This window comes from Theropithecus gelada, chromosome 11, assembly GCF_003255815.1.
Source record: "Theropithecus gelada isolate Dixy chromosome 11, Tgel_1.0, whole genome shotgun sequence".
Classification (NCBI taxonomy): Eukaryota; Metazoa; Chordata; class Mammalia; order Primates; family Cercopithecidae; genus Theropithecus; species Theropithecus gelada.
Window position 1 is genome coordinate 98,119,836 of NC_037679.1, and position 19,339 is coordinate 98,139,174.

Here is a 19,339-nt window from a genome sequence, read left to right on the forward strand (position 1 = left end):
GGGCGCTAACTTCACCAAGTTTTAAAGATTCTATAGCGCTGCCCATCTTGGGCATGGTTTTAGGTTCTTGTTTACCTAGATGAATCCTCCTGAAGACCTTAGGGGCTGGCCACAATGACGTCCTCAGCTAAGACAGGCGGGCACAGAAAGCAAGAGTCCTTGCTGAAGACCTCACAGCTGCGGAGGCCAAGCTGGAATTACCCGCTGCAGCTCAGCTCCAGGCTGAGGTCTACTAACCAGTCACCAGCCCAGTGTGAACCCCGACTTCCTCCACCAGTCACCCTCCCTGGGGCTGCCCATAGAACAGCTTCTTCCATGTTTGGCCAACAGCAGATAGCCTAGGACTGGAGCAAGCCTTGTTCTCTGAAGTAGTGGTGCTAGCTTTCTGTAGCACTCAGTCCGAGCAGGAAGCAAATGGCAAGCAAGGCTGTTGGGAGGCCCTACCCTCAATCTGAGGGGAACATACCAGGTCCCTCCCAGAAAGAATGTCTCACCTTGACACAGCCCAGCTTCCCTTCCCTCCACCCTAGACCCTAGGATAAGACAGGACAAAGAACTGGCTGAGCACAAGGGATTTTATTGATGGTACACGACAAGGTGGGGCTCCCTAGGCCCCTCCCCTCTTCAAGGGGTCTACATGGAAACTGTGAGGGGAGATTCAGTGTGGTGGGGGACTGAGTGTGGCAGGGACTCCCCAGCAGTGAGGGCCTCTCTCTTCCTCTTGTGCTCTCGCTGGGGCTGGTGGTCCAGGGGTCTTACTCCTTGGAGGCCATGTGGGCCATGAGGTCCACCACCCTGTTGCTGTAGCCAAATTCGTTGTCATACCTAGAAGATGAAGAGAGTCGTTAGGGCCCTTTTTCCGAGCCAGTCACCAGAGGGCGCCAGACTCTGCACCACTTTTTAAGAGCCTGTCTCTGGCCCCAGCCACATACCAGGAAATGAGCTTGACAAAGTGGTCGTTGAGGGCAATGCCAGCCCCAGCGTCGAAGGTGGAAGAGTGGGTGTCACTGTTGAAGTCGGAGGAGACCACCTGGTGCTCAGTGTAGCCCAGGATGCCCTTGAGGGGGCCCTCCGACGCCTGCTTCACCACTTTCTTGATGTCATCGTACTTGGCAGGTTTTTCCAGACGGCAGGTCAGGTCCACCACTGACACGTTGGCAGTGGGGACACGGAAGGCCATGCCAGTGAGCTTCCCGTTCAGCTCAGGGATGACCTTGCCCACAGCCTTGGCAGCGCCAGTAGAGGCAGGGATGATGTTCTGGAGAGCCCCGCGGCCATCACGCCACAGTTTCCCGGAGGGGCCATCCACAGTCTTCTGGGTGGCAGTGATGGCGTGGACTGTGGTCTGGAAAAGGAGGGAGTGAGGCCCTGCAGAGTGCTCCCCACATCACCACCCCTCTACCTCCCTCCCCACCTTGAAAGGAAATTATGGGAGAGCCAGTCCCCAGAACCCCCAGCCCCCAGGGTTGCATGCAGCCCTGGCAGGGAGGAGGAGCCAGCCCTGCATGAGAAAGGCAGGAGCCTCAGTCCCATTCCCCAGCTCTCATACCATGAGTCCTTCCACGATACCAAAGTTGTCATGGATGACCTTGGCCAGGGGTGCTAAGCAGTTGGTGGTGCAGGAGGCGTTGCTGCAAACAAAGAGGGGGCGCAAGTCAGGGGAGCGTGTCCACAGGGTGCCAGGCTGGCTGCTTCTCCACTGGCCCTGCCTTCCTCACCTGACGATCTTGAGGCTGTTGTCATACTTCTCATGGTTCACACCCATGACGAACATGGGGGCGTCAGCAGAGGGAGCAGAGATGATAACCCTTTTGGCTCCCCCCTGCAAATGAGCCTACAGCAAAGAAGTAGACAGTTATAAACCCGGGTTCTGCCTCTGCAGGGCTCAGCCAGCTTCCCCTACCGCAGGCCCTCCTGCACGCACCCCAGCCTTCTCCGTGGTGGTGAAGACGCCAGTGGACTCCACGACGTACTCAGCGCCAGCATCGCCCCACTTGATTTTGGAGGGATCTCGCCTATGGGGTGGGGGAGACAGGGATAGGACGTATTGAGGGACACGAGGTTACCATGTACCCAAGGGAGCCGCACCACCCTAGCTGCCCCCCACAGCACATTTCTCCCACTGCCTTCCACTCACTCCTGGAAGATGGTGATGGGGCTTCCATTGATGACGAGCTTCCCGTTCTCAGCCTTCACGGTGCCATGGAACTTGCCATGGGTGGAATCATACTGGAACATGTAAACCTGGGGGAATACGCGAGGGTGTGAAGGGGCTGCCTGGCAGCCAGGTGGCTCCTCCCACACCAGCTTTGGGGCAGCACTCACCATGTAGTTGAGATCAATGAAAGGATCATTGATGGCAACAATATCCACTTTACCAGAGTTAAAAGCAGCCCTGGTGACCAGGCGCCCAATACGACCAAATCTAAGAGACAAGAGGCAAGAAGGCATGAGGAGGGGAGGCTTCTCCACAGTATGTGAGCTGCCCTAGAACACCTCCCCATTAAGAGGGCGAATGCAGCATCGCCTTACCCCCAGGAGGGCCCAAGAGGTCGAATTGTATCTCCCTTGAGCTCCCCTGCCAGGCTGGCCTGGCTTTACGGCATGGCTGCAACTGAAGGCTCCACTGCTGCCTAACACCCCCCGTCATAGGAAGCCCTTCCAGGAGAAGCGGCCATGTGGGGCACTGCCACCCACAGTCTGGGCACAAGCTTTGCACGTGGCATTCAGCACCCCACTATGCCACCCCAGGAATGTTTGCTGCTGCCTAGCTCAGCTTCAAACTGCACCGTTTAAGGAGAAAAGATTTGTACACTCAGCATCACCAAACTCAAAGGGCAGGAGTTAAAGGTCAGAAATTAATTGGACAGGGCAAGCCCACCCCTTCTCTAAGTCCCGCCTACAAAAGGGACAGAGATTGGGCCGGGGGAAGAGGGGAAGTTGTTTTTTAACCCCCTAGTCCCAGGGCTTTAATTTACAAGCTTCCAGTCCTTTCCTAGCTCTTTTCCAGAATTCAGGAGTGGGAGCACAGGTGTGTGCATGTGTGTGGGAGAAGGGATGGGAGACGGCCCAAGCCCAGGCCCCCAGTTACAGAAAGGTCAGCAGCTATATTTATCCTCAGACCAGGGTGCGGTGGGAGATCTGGTTTCTGGAAGACGGAATGGGGAGAAGGGCAGGTTTCCCGAGGCTCCCAGACACCCAATCCTCCGGGTGACATTTACAGCCTGGCCTTTGGGGTGGGGTCAACGCTAGGCTGGCAGGGGAAGAGGGGGGGCCATAAGGTGAGCCGCCGCTGCAGAAAGGGGCCACCGCCAGAGGGGCCATTTTGCGGTGGAAATGTCCTTTTCCAACTACCGATGACTCAGCTCCCCCCGGCTTGGCACCAAGCCACAGCCACCACACCTCTGGAGGGAGGGGACACAGGAGGACCGCCATAAACCCACTTCTTTGATTTACCAGAGAATTATCTAGAAAAAGCATCACCCGGAGGGGAAATAGGGCTTGCAGCTCAGGGGCCGACTTGAGAGCAGGGGCCGGGAAGCCTCGCTCCGCCTGACTTCCCCGCCACACGCGACTCCACCCACCGAGGCAGGAGCGCACGGTTAGTCACCGGCAGGGTTTCCTAACGGCGGCCCATTCATTTCCTTCCCGGTTGCAACATGGCGGCCGCTCTACCGCAGGCGCAGCCTCCGGACTGGGATGCACCCGCTGCGCACTAGCATCCCGGGGCCTGCGGTGCCGGAGGCCATGGGGGAGGGGCTCCTCTGCGACACGTGACCTCGCAGAGCGCGAAAGGAAAGAAAGCGTCCCCAGCTAGGGGTCCGGGTCGGATGGAATCTCGGGCGGGAGTAGGGACCTCCTGTTCCTGGGGACTAGGGAAGGCAGGCCCCGGGCAGATGGCGCCGCAAGGGCGGAGCTGCACAGGGCGCCACAGCCTGGGTGCGGGGCTCCGCCAGGTCCGAGCGCTGACCTTGAGCTCTCCTTGCCGGGCGCAGCTACCCTACCCCATACGACAGCAAAGACCCGGAGCCCGCAAGGCTCGTAGACGCAGTTCGTGGGCGGCCCAGGGCCCCCCAGCCACCCACGAACTCACCCGTTGACTCCGACCTTCACCTTCCCCATGGTGTCTCAGAGATGCGCTGCGCGGAGAGAGAGAACAGTGAGCGCCTAGTGGTCCCGGTCGACACCCACGCCTCCCCTCCCCTCCCCCCACTAGCCTCCATGCCCAGCCCGCGCCGCATCACGTCCTCCGCCCGCCCCTGCAATGCGGAGGCAGCCCGGGCCCGTACCCGGGCCCGCGCCCACCCCGCAGCGGCGCGAACACGTCCGGCCCGCGCCCGCCCCTGCCGCCTTCAGGCCCGTCCCTAGCCTCCCGGGCTCCTCGCCGCCCGTCTTCACCTGGCGATGCAAGAGAAAATGCGGCTGACTCTCGAACAGGAGGAGCAGAGACCGCAGGGGGAGGCTGCGGGCTCAATTTATAGAAACCCGGGGGCGCGGCGGCAGGCGGTGACTCTGACCCCGCCTCCCGCCGGGCTCAGCCAGTCCCAGTCCAAGGACTTGAGGCCTGAGCTACGTGCGCCCGTAAAACCGCGAGTAGTGGGGCCCTGCTTTCCTCCCTGCTTTTTTTTTTTTTCCGCAGCCGCCTAGTTCAACTGGGCACGCATCAAGCGTGTGGGACCCGATGGAGGGGGGAAGGGACTGAGACTGGCCCGATGGGAGGTGATCGGTGCTGGTTCCCAGGACTGGAGTGTGGGCAGCAGGAGACTAGGGAGTCAAGGACGGGGGCCCTTACACGCACGGATGAAACAGGACTTTGGGAGCGACTGAGATGGGGAATTGGAGCCCGAGCCCTGCACGGCTCGCGGCTGCACGCGGCCTGCCCCCTCCTCTTTCTTTCAAAGGCTGAGAGGCGGGAAAGTTGGGGAACTTCTCCTCGAGGCTCTGCGGTAGTGACACCGGAATAGCTGAGGCAAAGGGCTAGGAGGGGCCCGTCGGCCCTTCCCAGCCCCCACTTCCCCCTCCCCATCTCCTGGCTCCTGGCCTCTCTGGGACCGAGGCCTGGGCTGGGCACTGGGCAGTGGGGGCCTGGAGAGGAAGGAGGCTCGGGAGGCGGCTTGAGGGGGAGGTTTCTACACGGAAGGTCACGATGTCCTGCAGCCCTGTAGCTGGACCTGATGATTAGGGCAGACAATCCAGGCCCTGTGTGCACCAGCGGCTCTCCCCGGGCTGGGGCCCCAGGCGGAGGACAGGATGGCTGGTGGGGGCCCAGAGGCCTCCCACAAAGTCACTCCTGGAGCCCCGTGGGCTGTGCTGCCTAGGGTGAGAGACAGTGTGCCTTTCACTCCATCCAGCCCGGGGCGAAGAGCGGGACGTGAGGGCGGAAGTGCCTCCCCGCCCTGGGACGTGCAGGCGAGCCAGGAGCCAGGGACTCCCCTTCACTGGCTTCGCTGGGGGATATTGAGGGCAGGGTGAGTCAAGAAGAGGAAAAAAGTGGGAAAAGAGGTCTTGGGCACATGGTGGGAACAGGCCCCCTGCCCCTTCCCACAGGGTATCCGTTTCTCTGGTAGGAGGGCAGAGGGCCAGGTTTGTGAGTGTGGGATGGGAGCGTGCTGAACACTTGTAAGGAAGGGGGTGGGGTGGGGTGGCCTTGGCCCATCAGCAGGTGCATGGGAGGGGGATCCTGGGCCTCTTTGCTGGCCCAGCATAACCTGACACCAGCCCCCTGCCCTTCTAGCTAAAAGCCGTTTGCTAAGTTTAGCCCGCCTGGTGATAATCTTTGCTTAAAAGGCACCCACAGGACTCCAGTCCTTGTCCCTGCCTTTCTGGGATTGCCTTTCCTCCTGGGACCCAGAACCAGGCTGTGTCCTCGTCTGGCTGCCATTGGCATGGTTGGTGTGGGGTTTTCACAATGACCACCCAGAGCAGAGTAGCAAGAGCAAGGCAAGAGGGTCCTTAATGGTGGAAGGGTGGGGTGGGGGAGTGGAGGAAGCCCCACCTCTGACTCAGCTATTCCTGCAACCAGGACCATTAACTCTTTCCCATCCAGAGCGTTAAAAGCACCTCCATGCTCCTGCACCACCAAGCGTGATTTGGGGGCGCCATCTTCCCCTCTGCCTCATGCTTGTCATTTTTCATTACTGTCTTCTCCCCGCTAAGAGGGAGCTCGGTGCCCAGGGAGCACTACTGACGTAGTGTGCTGTTGTCATGACAGCAGAGGCACCAGTGTGGTCACGACAGCCAGCTCACAGCCTCCTGTTCTAAGGTGACTCAGCAGAGAAGACTTGAGGAGCTGGAGAGGGGTGGGCAGGCTTCAGGGGCAGCCCGCCTGCAGCATAGCCCGGGCCCCCTGCAGACCCGGGAACAGTGAGGAATGCGGGAGACAGACCTTGTCTCCTGCAGAGCTGGAGGGGATCATGACCTGACCTGCCACCAGCCTGGCCCAGTCTGCTGCCAGCCTTTGGAGATGGGATTAGGGAACACGAGTGGGGGTGGGGTGAGGCACACAAAGGAAAGCAACCCTTGGTCTAGAGCAGGTTTTCTCAACTGTGACACTATTGACATTTTGGGCTGTGTAATTCTTTGTTGAGGGGCTGCCCTGTGCCTGTAGGCTGTTTAGCAACATCCCTGGCCTCTGCCCACCAATGCTGGTAGCATTCTTCCCCCACAGGCTATGACAACAGAAAAGGCCCCAGGTGTTGTCAAATGTCCTCTGGCAGGCAAAATTGCCCCCGTTCAGAAGCGCTGATCTGGAGCCGAGGCACTGCATAATTCTCCCGAGGCTGGCTGGTCACTGTGCAGGGTCCGGAGGTTGAGAAGGGAAAGGTGGCAGTGACAGGGCAGGAAGCTCATCTGCCATCCTGGGACAGGCCCTAGTTCTCTGGGCTCGCTCATCTCTCTCTGCACTGATAACCCTCTGTCTGCTGCATGAATCTGGGCTAATGTGAAAGATGAAACAAAGACAAGCTTAGGAAAAAATGTCTAAAAGTATATAAAAACATTTATTCATTAGAAAACAAGGAGATTGGCAAACATATTCCAAAGTGAAAGCAGCTCAATGCAGTTCAATTAGGCTAATTTAAGAGAAAGGCCTTGCAGTTTAAAGATCGTGTGTGTACTTTTTTTTTGAGACGGAGTTTCACTCTTGTTGCCCAGGCTGGAGTGCAGTAGGGTGATCTCGGCTCACTGCAACCTCTGCCTCCCAGGTTCAAGCGATTCTCCTGCCTCACCCTCCCGAGTAGCTGGGATTACAGGTGCGCGCCATCATGCCTGGCTAATTTTTAATTTTTAGTAGAGACAGGGTTTCTCCATGTTGGTCAGGCTCGAACTCCAGACCTCAGGTGATTCACCCGCCTCGGTGTCCCAAAGTGCTGGGATTACAGGCGTGAGTCACTGCGCCTGGCCGGTTTTGTTTGTTTTTTGTTTTTTTTTAAAAGACAGACAAATATTTTACAAGGGGTAACAATTAGAATTCCAGGTCACCCTACAAGTCCTAGGGTCCGTGCTGGCGGGGAGCGCGCGGGAGCGCGCCTCCTAGAGTCTGCGCTTGCGAGCCGATGCTCTGAGAATGGGGGTTGTTTTCTTGGGTGTCTCGTCTTCTGTCATCTCTGCTGAAAGATCTATGCAAAGAATTAGAGGAATAAGAAAAAGCTGAGTCACAAAGATGGTGAAAAATAGATATGAGAGAACAAGTGGGACAATCCCACACCACCCTGCAGAAATAAAATCCAAGCTGTACAGGAGGCCCTGCTGGGGCAGTGGGCAGGGCATCTACACTCAGGCCCCCACAGCAGGTCCCGTGGAAAGCAGCCCTCTGCACCCTGGCTGTGCGCCTTCTGGGCGGGGACAGGCGGGAGCATCATACCTTCCTCACTGGACTCATCGCTTGAGAAGACAACTTTGGGTTTCTTTTTGGAAGCTCGCTGCTGGGTGTTTGGATGCCGACGGGTAGTACGGCGGGGCTCTGGTGTGACAAAGTCATTGTCTGAGGCTGTAGAAGCCAGAGGTTGGTGCCTAGAAACTAGAAGAGGCAGGAAAATGTGATTTAAAAAAGAAGAAGAAACAAATCACTGCGGGAGGGGAAGGCCCAGTCTGGTCCCGCCAGTACAGCCTGCCTCACGCACCAGTGGATGGTCTCTTGGCTGCTGGGGCTCTCTGGCTACCTGCCTGGCCAATCTCAAGCTCATCGATCCCATCCAAACCTCTGGTATGACAGGCCCGAAGCTTCTGCTCAAATTCATCTATTACAGCCTGGAGGGAGAAAAGGAGATGAAGAGCAGGCCTGAAAACAGTTACTTCTGATTAAAAAGAAACAAGGCCACAGAAGACATGGAGGGCCTTAAATGCACATTCGGAAGAAAGCAAGCTGAGAAGGCTCCATGCTGGATCGTTCCAGTGATACATTCTGGAAAAGACAAAGCAATGGCAACAGTAAAAAGATCAGGAGTTGTGAGGACAGAGGGGTAAACAGGTGGAGTGCAGGGGATTTGTAGGGCAGTGAAACTCTTCTGTATGATATCGCAGTGGTGGCTATGTCATTACGTACAGTGAACCCCAATGTAAACCATGACTTTGGGAGATGAGGTGTCAATGTAGGTTCAGCGTAACAAATGTACCTCCCTGGTGCAGGATGTTGACGGTGGGTTAGGCTGTGATGTGTAGGAGCAAGGGGTAGATGGGGACTCCCTGTACTTTCTGCTCAATTTTGCTTTGAACCTAAAACTGCTCTGAAAAAGAAAGAAAAACTGAAACAAACAAGAATTGGATGAGATGCTACTTTGGTTGTGTTTTTGGAGTAATAAAAAAAGAACTGGAGACAGAAAGATCTGGTCTTGGGTCACTCTGGCAATTTGGTTGCAACCAAGCTGGGGATAAGTCGGACGGGAACGTGACTGCGAGAGCTGGATGTGGCCCAGGGTCGGCAGATGTCTCAGCCAGCCCGGATCCCGACAGGCATGGAAGTGTCCGCACTGCTCACCTTGCCCTCAGGCTTGGCCCAGCGTCGCAGCTTGCCCACAACTGACAAAAAAGCACTGAAGATGGACTCATCTGACAGTTTGTCTCCAAAACAGTCAAAATTGTCAAGCATCTTGCGGAGGCCTCGCTCTGTGAGGGGCAGTTGTGACACACAGTAGGCCAGGTCTCGCTGCTGCCGCTCAGTTCTGCAGACAGGAAGGGCTTTGTGAGGAACCGCGAGATCCAGCCAGTGAAGGCTCAACTTTCCCCATCAGCCTTCCCAGTCCCAGGGATGCCACGGTGCCGGCAGGGAAGGGGTAGGGCATGGACCTTTCTCCCCTGCAGGGCCCTGCTCACACAAAGAACCCTCAGGGAGGGCAGCATACCGGGCTGTGCGGAACCGCTGACACAGCTTTTCCACCAGGCTCTCTGTCTGCTTGTCCTTGGTGATGTGGGAGAGGAGCTGTCTGCAGGAAGGGGAGATGAGGATGTGCGATGGCCCAGGGCCAGCTCTGCCATCCACTAAGACCAACCCTGGACCCTCCCCCAGCCCAGTCTTCCCTGATGTTCTCTGCCATGGCCTCTGCCTCCCCCTCCCCTTCAGCAGAGAAGGACCCCCTACCTCAGGAATTTTCACTGTGAATGGAAATGAACAGGAACAGCTGCTAGGTAGTGAGTGCTACTGTATGCCTGCCACCATGTTAGGAACTTTATCTTATTTAGTATTTTCAAGAACTAAGGGTTAAGTATCATCAGCCTCAAAAGAAGAAGAAATAGGCACAAAGAGGCTAAGTTATTGCTGAAGGCTATACAGCTAAAAAGTAGCCGAAGTGGAATTCAAATACAGGGGTGTCTGATTCCTACGCCTGCGCTATGTGGAAAATGTGCCACAAGGCCCGGGGAACAATACTTCATGATGGTGTGGAACGGCTCTTCCTCCACCCCCAGCTCAGGGTCTGACAGGCGGCTGATGATATCTGGAAGGAGATTATAGATTGCGTTGCCCTGTAAGACAGAGAGAGCCGTGTTAAGGAGATGAGGTGACCGACATATTCCCTCTGCAGCAAGCCCTCAGTACCTCGCTGCCTCTCACCTTGTGGGAGAGCTCGTTGAAGAAGTTCTTGGCCAGGGCAGCAATCTGAGGCTCAGGGTCGATGAGTAGCACTGCCATCTCGCTCACCTGCCCCTTCACCTTCACCATGTCCTTGAGGATCAGGTGGGTCATCACCAGCCCCGCTGTTTTCCGCACTTGCTGAGCAGGGTCCCGGAGGCTAGGAATGGAATTGCGGGTCATGGGGACCGAGACCTCCGGACTACACCCTAACGCTGGTAGAAAAGGCCCTCAGCAGGAATCGATTATCCCATGCTCTGCCACTCCAGAAGCAGTCAGAAAGCTGTCTAGAGTTGAAAGCTGGAGTGGGGGAAAAAGGTGAAGCCTTTTTTTTTTTTTTTTTTTGAGACGGAGTCTCGCTCTGTCGCCCGGGCTGGAGTGCAGTGGCCGGATCTCAGCTCACTGCAAGCTCCGCCTCCCGGGTTTACGCCATTCTCCTGCCTCAGCCTCCCAAGTAACTGGGACTACAGGCGCCCGCCATCTCGCCCGGCTAGTTTTTTGTATTTTTTAGTAGAGACGGGGTTTCACCGGGTTCGCCAGGATGGTCTCGATCTTCTGACCTCGTGATCCACCCGTCTCGGCCTCCCAAAGTGCTGGGATTACAGGCTTGAGCCACCGCGCCCAGCCAAGGTGAAGCTTCTAACCGGAAGTGTCAGTCCCACTGGGGTGACTCTTAGCCAGGGGCCTGTACAGGTCAAGTATCAAGCAGATGTTCGCCGTGATGCCAAAGCCTAGGGGAAGAGCCCTGGTGATTCTCACACTGACTCTGAACAGACTCCGGAGCTCTTGGGAACTGCCACCACGTTGTGAGGGGTCTCTTACCGAGCATACAGATGAGGAGTCCAGGGGTCCACCAGATTGGGAAAGCGGATGGCCAGATCCCCAGTGGCAACCATGAGGTTAGACCGGACAATGGGAAGTGGAGACTTTTCCAGCATGGTGAACAGAAGACGAAGCTGGGAGTCACAGAAAGTGGCACTAGGAGCAAGAGGAGGATCATCAGGGAAGCCATTTCATCCCCATCTTCCTTGAGAAGGTGGTACCAACCCCACGGCCTACCTGATCATGCAGAACTTGCCAAGGGCAAGTGAAGCAGCTGCAGAGAGGTCTGGGTTGCTATAGAGGCCTGGGTTGTTGCAGACTTTAAGCAAGAGTGGAACAAAGGCAGCCAGTGTCTGTTTGCCTGTTGGAAGAGTAACTGCAGGTTTGGGACAGGTTCTGTCAATTGAGAAGAAACTGCTGAGTGCAGAAAGTGTTCTCACCGTCCAACAGTTCCATCTCGCAGATGCCGCGGATGAGTTCCGCCTCTGTGTCATCTGCTGTTGCCCCAACCAGCCCCAGCTCCTCCTCCATGGTGGTCTCAGAGCTTGTATTCTAAAGGGAATGAAGGCGGGGATCAGGATAAGCAGAGACATCATTTTTGATTCCAGCCCATACTTTATTTGGCATGAACAACGTGAGGAAGGGCACATTCTACAAAACCATTTAGAGAATTGTCAAATGTGTCTGTAAAGAGAAAGGATTCCTGAATTAAACAGGGAAACAATGAGGCCCCCATTTGTTTTTAAGTTGCCAAAGCGTGTTTCTACGCCTCTTCCTCATGGAACACATCGTTTCCTATGTATGGTAAACAGATGAATCATGCCAGACAATGGTTCAAAGTCACAGAGGTCAGACTTTTATTTTCTCCAGTGCTGCAAGGCTCTGTGTCTTATTTGTCTGCAAGACATCACTGCCTCTAGTGGAGAGAACGCAGGCCCCATCCCGGGCCAGGCCAGCAACGAAGGCTGATGGAAAAGGCGGGCGGGTATGTGCATGTTCTGACAAACCCTGCCTCAGACAAAAAGCCTCTATCTTATGCTGAGGTGTCCAACTCCACACTCTGCACTGACCTAAATCTTTCCTTCCTGGGTGATCACTGACAGTTTCATCATTATTCACACGAACGTTTCCTAGGGTAGTAGCCACAGAGACGCAGACATTCTTCGCTTCATGTAACAGCAGAGGAGCAGATTGCCGGAAGAGGATCAGCTCAGCTCTGAGCTGAGGTAATGAAATAAATCTGGGAAGTGCTGAGGACATTCACACACCTTCTCCTTGGGATCTTTGGTCTTGTGCTCCTGTTCTTCCCGGAGAACTCGGCGCCGACAGAGCTCTCCACTCACTGCCTGCTCCAAGTGGACCAGCTGCTGCAGAGCCACATCCCCAGCCAGGGACAGCAGGTTCATCAACAGGAAAGTGGGGAGCATTGCGGGAGACTCCCCTAGAGGAGAGGGAGAGGGAAGGCAGGCAAAGAGACATTTTTAAGTCCCATCAAACCTGAATCTGATTTTTCTTGATCTTCCCCTTGCTCACGTGCTATTCAAACTAGTGAAGTAAGAGTTGGGGGTGGGAACTGGTCCAACTTCAACTTGGACAAAACGAGACAGTGTACACTAAGGGTCGTTGCAGAAAGTGGTGGTGGCAGTGGCTCCTGGCCCTGCAGGGAAAACAGAAGCTGGCTGCCTCAGTGAGTCAACCCCTGCCCACTTACTCGGGTCCTCCTGACTGGTTCTCTTCTCTTCTAGCTTCTCCAGGGCCTGTTTTGCACAGCCCTGCAATATCTGGGCACAGATCACTTCGGGGCCCTCTGCCAGTTGGTAAATGAGGGTCACTGCCACCTCTTTGAATGGGATCCACAGTGGGTCTGGGTGGACAAAGCCTGCAGAGGAGAAGGGAGAAGCTGCTCACTGCAACAAAGGGCCCAAATCTGCCCAAGCCCTCTCCTGAGAGCTCACCTTTTGTGACCGTCTCCCGCAGTCGCTCAAACAACCTGTGTTCCTGAGGCAGCCGGAAGGGGGGTTGACGTTTGCCCAGAGAAGGCTGTGGAGAACAAGACAACGTGGGTGTGTGTACAGGGTGGACACAAGGATCTCCACTCTCCTTAGTTTGGAACCACCCCCACATACCTTTCTCCTGTCAGAGATGTTGGCAATGGCATGGCACACCTGCTGGGCCAGCCTGTAGTCCTGTGGAAACTTCTCATCCAGCCCTATGCGCACCAGTGTGTCTAAATTGCTTCCCACAATTTCTGGCTTTCCTCTGGGGAAGGAAGTCACAGAGTGAAAGGCAGTCATGGATTGGACTCAACGGGGAGAAAGGGCCAACAGGGATAGGTACCAGCAGCCCACGCGGTGTCTAGAGCCTTGGAACCCTACAGCGAGGCTCTGGCGCGAGGCCAGCCCCTTGGGTCCTGTTGCTTTACTGAATCCCACTACTTCTACTAGGCAAGAGGGCTGCTACTCTCACTATTTTCTTTCCCATTTAGGTGGCATCATAACTCACAGCAGAGCTCAGGTGGGCCTCACTGTGACAATGTCACTGAAGGAAAAGGAGCCTTCTCAGAACCCTCCTTTGCTCTCCCACCCCTTTGCCTGCTGGATTTGAGCCTCACCGTGCCATCATGCCAAGAAGCATGACAGAGGAACAGCGCTCCAGAGGACAGCAGGCGACCTTCTCGGTGGCCCGCTCCCACAGCAGCTGGGTCACTGCTGGTTTCAACTCATCGTTCCGCACAAACTCACAGAGCTAAGGAGAAAAGAAAAAGGGCTCAAGCCAAAAATGAACAATTCCTTGATCTTTGGTCTGCTTTTCTGAAGATGATATTGAGAACCTGAAGTAGAAAAAGTAATACTTAGGAGTGGAAAAAGAAAGAGGAGGCTCAAAAAGTAAGGCAGGGGTTTGAGAGGCACTTCTCTTTCCATTCTCTACTTTTCCACTCTCATGCCTCCAAAACTATTTTATTCAAGTGACATATCGAAACTGACCTTTTGAGTTCCATGTGGGTCCACAGTTCTAAGTCTGGAGATTTCTAACAGGTTTTCTTGCCATTATCACAAACTCAACATGTCTAACATGGAAGCCATCATCCTTCCTTGCCTTTTCATTTTGCCAGTGGTATCAACACTCTATCAGTTACATAGGCTTAAAATTTCAGTCACCTAATTTTTTTACAAATCAGTCACTACTTTTCCTTTAAAAATTTGTCTTCAGTTAAGCCCATTCTGTAGTGATTTCTCCAATCCCCAAGTCCAGCGCCTCGTTACTGCCCACGGCAGCAGCCTCCACCGGCCTTCCTGTCCCATGGGTTGGTCTCAGCCTCTGCTTCCCCACATCACTTCTGCTGCACCGCAGTTTGCAGCTGCTCTCCCCTGCCTCTTGTAGGGCTTTTGCCAGTAACTGGCCTATGACATCGTGGCCAATCACCACCACCAGGCTCTTTTCTTTTCCCCAGTAAGGAGAAAAATGTGGCTGGCAGGAGCACTCTGCCCAGCGGGAGCTGGAGGTCAGTGCCACTTCCACTCTCTGTGCCCACAGTGCAAATGCTACAAAGCAGAATGGTCTCGCTCAAATGCTGGGTGCCTGGCTAACACAGTTAAAGTCCTAGACTCCTGAAGTCATTCAGGGACTTTCACAGTTTAATTCCAACCTACATTCACAACTTTCTCATCTTTTCCAGATAATTTTTATTTTTATTTTTTGAGACAGTCTCCCTCTGTCACCCAGGCTGGAGTGCAGTGGTGCAATCTCGGCTCACTGCTACCTCCACCTCCTGGATTCAAGTGACTCTCCTGCCTCAGCCTCCCGAGTAGCTGGCCACCACCACATCTGGCTAATTTTGTTGTATTTTCAGTAGAGATGGGGTTTCGCCATGTTGGTCAGGCTGGTCTCGAACTCCTGACCTCAGACCTCAGGTAATCTGCCACCTTGGCCTCCCAAAGTGCTGGGATTACAGGCATGAGCCACCACGCCCGGCCTTTTCCAGATCATTTGACCCAGAACACAATCTTCTTTGTTCTACAATGTGAACTGTGCTTTTTCTTGGGTTCTGTTTGAAATGCCCTCCCTCCTTGCTGATTCTCTAAATCCTACTCATCTTTTGAGACCCAGCTTAAGTCCTACCACCTTCAGGAAGCTTCCTGACCATCTTACCCCAAACCGCTCTCTTTCCTACTCTGTACCCCTCAGTAGAACACAGAAGTTAAGAGTATGTTTTCTAGAGCTCTTATTGCCCGAGTTTGAATCTCAAACTTTGCCACTAACTAGCTGTAACCAGCCAAGTTCAGTAACTTCTCTGTGCCTCAGATTTCTCATTGTAAAAAGCAGATAATACTACCTCACAGGGCTGTCATGAGGATTAAACAAGTTACTGTAACATGTCAGTGCCTGTCATATATGAAATACTATATAAGTGATGTTGTTATGTTATTGCTGTGACAACCATTACCTGTACAACTTATTCTGGCACTTTATTACCTATCTGCTGCATTGTTCTAAAAATGTTCTGTGGTTTTTGTCTACTAACTAGACTGTTGGTTCCTTTAAAGTTGGGAACATGAAAGCAAATAGTCTTACACTTCTTTCTGGGGCTAAGTAAATTGCTAAATACATAGTAACAACTCAATAATACTTGTTGCCAGGCGCGCTGGCTCACACCTGTAATCCCAGCACTTTGGGAGGTTGAGGCGGGTGGATCATGAGGTCAAGGGTTCAAGACCAGCCCAGCCAACATGGTGAAATCCTGTCTCTACTAAAGATACAAAAAATTAGCCAGGCATGGTGGCGCATGCCTGTAATCCCAGCTACTCAGGAGGCTGAGGCAGGAGAATCACTTGAACCGGGGAGGCAGAGGTTGCAGTGAGCCAAGATTGTGCCACTGCACGCCAGCCTGGGCAACAGGGCGAGACTCCATCTCAAAACAAAAAACAAAAAACCCCAAAAATACCTGTTGAATGAATAAAGAAAATGAAAGCAGGAAGCCTTACAATTTCCTCAAGACACTGAATGGTCCCAACCGAGGCATCCACTAGCAGCAGAGAGAGATTCTGAATCAAAGCCTGGGCCTTGGCTCTGTGGGAACAGCAGAGATCAGCGGTCATTATAAGATTGGGAAGCTGAACTTGGCCAACAGTGCTTAGGGCTATCCCACCAGTGTTAAATAACTGCTCTCCCTGGAAACCGAGCCCCACCCTAAGCCCCGTTATGATGGACTGCCTATGGATCTGGAACTCCTTGGGAGAAATGCACCTCTTCCTTTAGGAGACAAGGAAAGTCCTGTGAGAAGCTGACCTTGGAAAAGTCAGCAAAGGCAAAAGTACCCCACATACCTGGCAGAGTCCCCTTTGGGGTTGAGGTAGAGTTGGCGGAAGGCATTAAGCACAGCTTCCCGGACACCAGGCTCCTTAGACCAGATGAGAGGCAGCATACGGCGCACCCCAAACAGGGCCTGGGGTACCCCAAATTGGAAGACCATCACAAAGAATTCAATCACCTCCTGCACCACTGAGAGAACATGTACAAATGTCACCCATCTACTTCGCAAAACCCCCTCAGTACCTAAAGACAGAACCTTTCTGAATGTAACAAGATGCAAATGGAGGCCTTCCTCATTTTCCCTGAGAGTGTCGACTCCTCCTGTAAGGCCTTATCATGAAATACTATATGCATTAAAATGTATAAGCTGTGTCTAGAGGAAGCAAATAGAAATAAAGAACCCCTGCCTTTTTTTTTCTTTTTTTTAAGACACAGGTTTTTATCCTGTTGCTCTGGCTAGAGGGCAGTGGCATGACCACAGCTCACTATAGCCTGAAACTCCTGGGCTCAGGCAATCCTCCTGCCCAGGCTTCCGAGTACCTGGAACTACAGGTGTGTGCCATCAAGCCCAGCTAATTTTTGTTTCTTTGTAGAAATGGGGTCTTGCTATGTTGCCAGGCTGCTCTCGAACGCCTGGCCTCAACCTGTCCTCCTGCTTTGGCCTCCCAATGTGTTGGGATTACAGGCATGAGCCATCGCGCCCAACTGAGAACCCCTGCCTTTTAAAGGAGGAGATAGATGTATCAATAAAATATGGACAACAACTCCAAAATCCATGGCTGGGTGCAGTGGCTCACACCTGTAATACCAGCACTTTGGGAGGCTGATGCAGAAGAATTGCCTGAGCCCAGGAGTTGGAGACCAGCCTGGGCAACAAAGGAAGGTCCCATATCTATTATTAATAAAAATTTAAAAAATTAAAAAATCCAAAAGAACCCCAAGGCTGTCCTTACGGAAAGGAACTCTGGCATACCTGTAGTTGTGTTTTCATACATCATCTTGCTGGTAATGCCAATGGCCGCTGTAATCTTCCGGGAGAAGCTGTAGGCATCCTGCAGATACTGCACCAGCATCTCCTGCTTCACCAGTTCATCACTTCCCCTGGACTCCTCAGGCTCCAACACACTGGGCTTATTTTTACAGACAGTCTGTCCTGTGACCATGTTTCCTACAGACTCCTGGGGATTCTTTTCTTGTGTGGAAGCTGCTGGGCCTAAGGAGTTAGAGAAGTACAGGATGGTTTCTTTCGTTCAAGGGGATACAGGGGACTCCAATAGCTGTCAACATTCCTGGATATTTACTTACTTATTATTTTTTAATTATTATTATTTTTGAGACAGAGTCTCGCTCTGTCGCCCAGCCTGGAGTGCAGCGGCACGATCTCGGCTCACTGCAAGCTCGGCCTCCCAGGTTCACGCCATTCTCCTGCCTCAGCCTCCCGAGTAGCCGGGACTACAGGCACCCGCCACCACGCCCGGCTAATCTTTTTTGTCTTTTTAGTAAAGACGGGGTTTCACCATGTTAGCCAGAATGGTCTCGATCTCCTGACCTTGTGATTTGCCCGCCTCGGCCTCCCAAAGTGCTGGGATTACAGGCGTGAGCCACCGCGCCTGGCCTACTTATTTATTTTCCTTCTTTTTTTCTTTTGAGATGGGGTCTCACTCTGTTGCCCAGGCTGTGCAGTGGCATGGTCACCGCTCACTGCAGCCTCAACTTCCCTGGGCTCAGGTGATTCTCTCACTTCAGCCTCCTAAGCAGCTGGGACTACAAGTGTATGCTATCACACCTGGCTAATTTTTTCTGGTATCTCTTATAGAGATGGGGGTTTTGTCATGTTGCTCAGGGTGATTTTGAACTCCTGGGCTCAAGCAATCCTCCTGCCTTGGCCTCCCAAAGTGCTAGGATTACAGGCATAAGCCACTACCTCTGGCCCTGGATATCTCTTTTCACAATGTGAAGATATGAAATTAGAACTTACTCTAAAATATCTTAATTTCTCAAAAACCATACCTAAAGTCCTCTATGGTCTGGACAGTCACCCTGTGACTATCAATCTTAGGCCCGTGGGCTGCTTCCATTCCAGAGCAAAGGCAATGCCAATTAATCTCTGGGCTCTTCAGCACCAGGTTCTGTTAACCAGGCCAATGATGCCATAAAGTAAATGCTCAGTAAATACTAGTTGACATGTGTTATTTATTGACTGAAGAAGGAAAATTATTACCTTTGAAGATAAGTCCTAAGATATTCAAGAGCCTGGTCTCCTCTGACTCCTCTGGGTCTATATGACTGAAGGGTTCGGACTCCTGGAAGTGGCCTGTGGCTTCTCGAGTGAGACTGACGGCCTGCCTGAAAGAACACGAACACCAGCCTGTCAGCACCCAGAAGAATGTCACTGCAGCCTTTCGTAAAGGAGTTTACCTCACGATTCCATCAAGTCCCTGGACCTACTGCCCAGAGAAAAGGAGCACCTAACATGCTTAAAAAGTTGTTACAGCACCTGCTAAGGGGTAGGGCTCAAAACACCTTTCCTATTTTTTTCCCCCGACTGCCCATCTGCAAACATTTTTCTTATTTCTGAAGCTACAAGGCATTACTACGTCTTCAAAAAAACTCCAATAAGGCTTTTTAATGTTTTAAAATCATAAACCTACTCCGAACACCTGTTTAAAACTTTTCCTAAGTTTAGAAACAATAAACTTTCAATAATTAGTTAATTCGGGCGCATCCAGACAGTAAGATTCTATGTAGTCATAAAAAATAATGGGGACACGTGAGCCCAGGAGTTCGAGATCAGTCTGGGCAGCACAGGAAGACCCATCTATATAAAAAGTGAAAAAAGTTAGCCGGGTGTGATGGTGTGTGCTTGTGGGCTCAGCTACTCGAGGGAGCTGAGGTGGGAGGATCACTGGAGCCTGGGAGATCAAAGCTGCAGTGAGTTGTGATCATACCACTGTACTCCAGCATGGGCAACAGAGTGAGACACTCTCTCTCTCAAAAAAAGACGAGAGTGGGAAACTATGTATAAATATATATATATATATATATATATTTTTTTTTTTTTAGAGACAGAGTATTGTTCTGTCACCCAGGCTGAAGTGTAGTGGCATGATCTTGGCTCACTATAACCTCTGCTTTATAGGTTCA

General features: G+C 53.1%; 2 protein-coding genes across 4 annotated transcripts in view; both read right to left on the reverse strand.

Moving 5' to 3' along the window:
- Positions 1-557: 557 nt before the first annotated feature.
- Positions 558-4,467, reverse strand: GAPDH (glyceraldehyde-3-phosphate dehydrogenase). Of its 2 annotated transcripts, XM_025402660.1 has the most exons (9): positions 4,399-4,467; positions 4,094-4,139; positions 2,326-2,425; positions 2,138-2,244; positions 1,925-2,015; positions 1,719-1,834; positions 1,550-1,631; positions 933-1,345; positions 558-825 (listed from the first exon to the last, which is right to left on the reverse strand). In XM_025402660.1, the coding sequence occupies exons 2-9, from the start codon at positions 4,120-4,122 to the stop codon at positions 756-758; spliced, it is 1,008 nt and encodes a 335-aa protein (XP_025258445.1). In that variant the 5' UTR covers positions 4,123-4,139; positions 4,399-4,467; the 3' UTR covers positions 558-755. The 2 variants fall into 2 exon arrangements, with proteins under 2 accessions (XP_025258445.1, XP_025258444.1); XM_025402659.1 differs by having other exon boundaries at positions 2,138-2,425.
- A 2,514-nt stretch (positions 4,468-6,981) lies between these two features.
- Positions 6,982-19,339, reverse strand: part of NCAPD2 (non-SMC condensin I complex subunit D2) — a 37,044-nt gene continuing 24,686 nt past the window's right edge. For both annotated transcript variants that reach the window (XM_025402657.1, XM_025402658.1), the window contains 19 exons: positions 18,417-18,541; positions 17,169-17,408; positions 16,210-16,384; positions 15,868-15,952; positions 13,497-13,630; positions 13,012-13,144; positions 12,841-12,925; positions 12,597-12,764; positions 12,154-12,326; positions 11,326-11,437; positions 11,123-11,246; positions 10,886-11,041; positions 10,046-10,223; positions 9,863-9,957; positions 9,339-9,419; positions 8,975-9,158; positions 8,121-8,247; positions 7,862-8,017; positions 6,982-7,616 (listed from right to left, as the gene is read on the reverse strand). In XM_025402657.1, the coding sequence (XP_025258442.1) occupies positions 7,531-7,616; positions 7,862-8,017; positions 8,121-8,247; positions 8,975-9,158; positions 9,339-9,419; positions 9,863-9,957; positions 10,046-10,223; positions 10,886-11,041; positions 11,123-11,246; positions 11,326-11,437; positions 12,154-12,326; positions 12,597-12,764; positions 12,841-12,925; positions 13,012-13,144; positions 13,497-13,630; positions 15,868-15,952; positions 16,210-16,384; positions 17,169-17,408; positions 18,417-18,541 (2,617 nt within the window). In that variant the 3' untranslated portion in view covers positions 6,982-7,530. The remainder of the gene's footprint in view (positions 7,617-7,861; positions 8,018-8,120; positions 8,248-8,974; positions 9,159-9,338; positions 9,420-9,862; positions 9,958-10,045; positions 10,224-10,885; positions 11,042-11,122; positions 11,247-11,325; positions 11,438-12,153; positions 12,327-12,596; positions 12,765-12,840; positions 12,926-13,011; positions 13,145-13,496; positions 13,631-15,867; positions 15,953-16,209; positions 16,385-17,168; positions 17,409-18,416; positions 18,542-19,339) is intronic.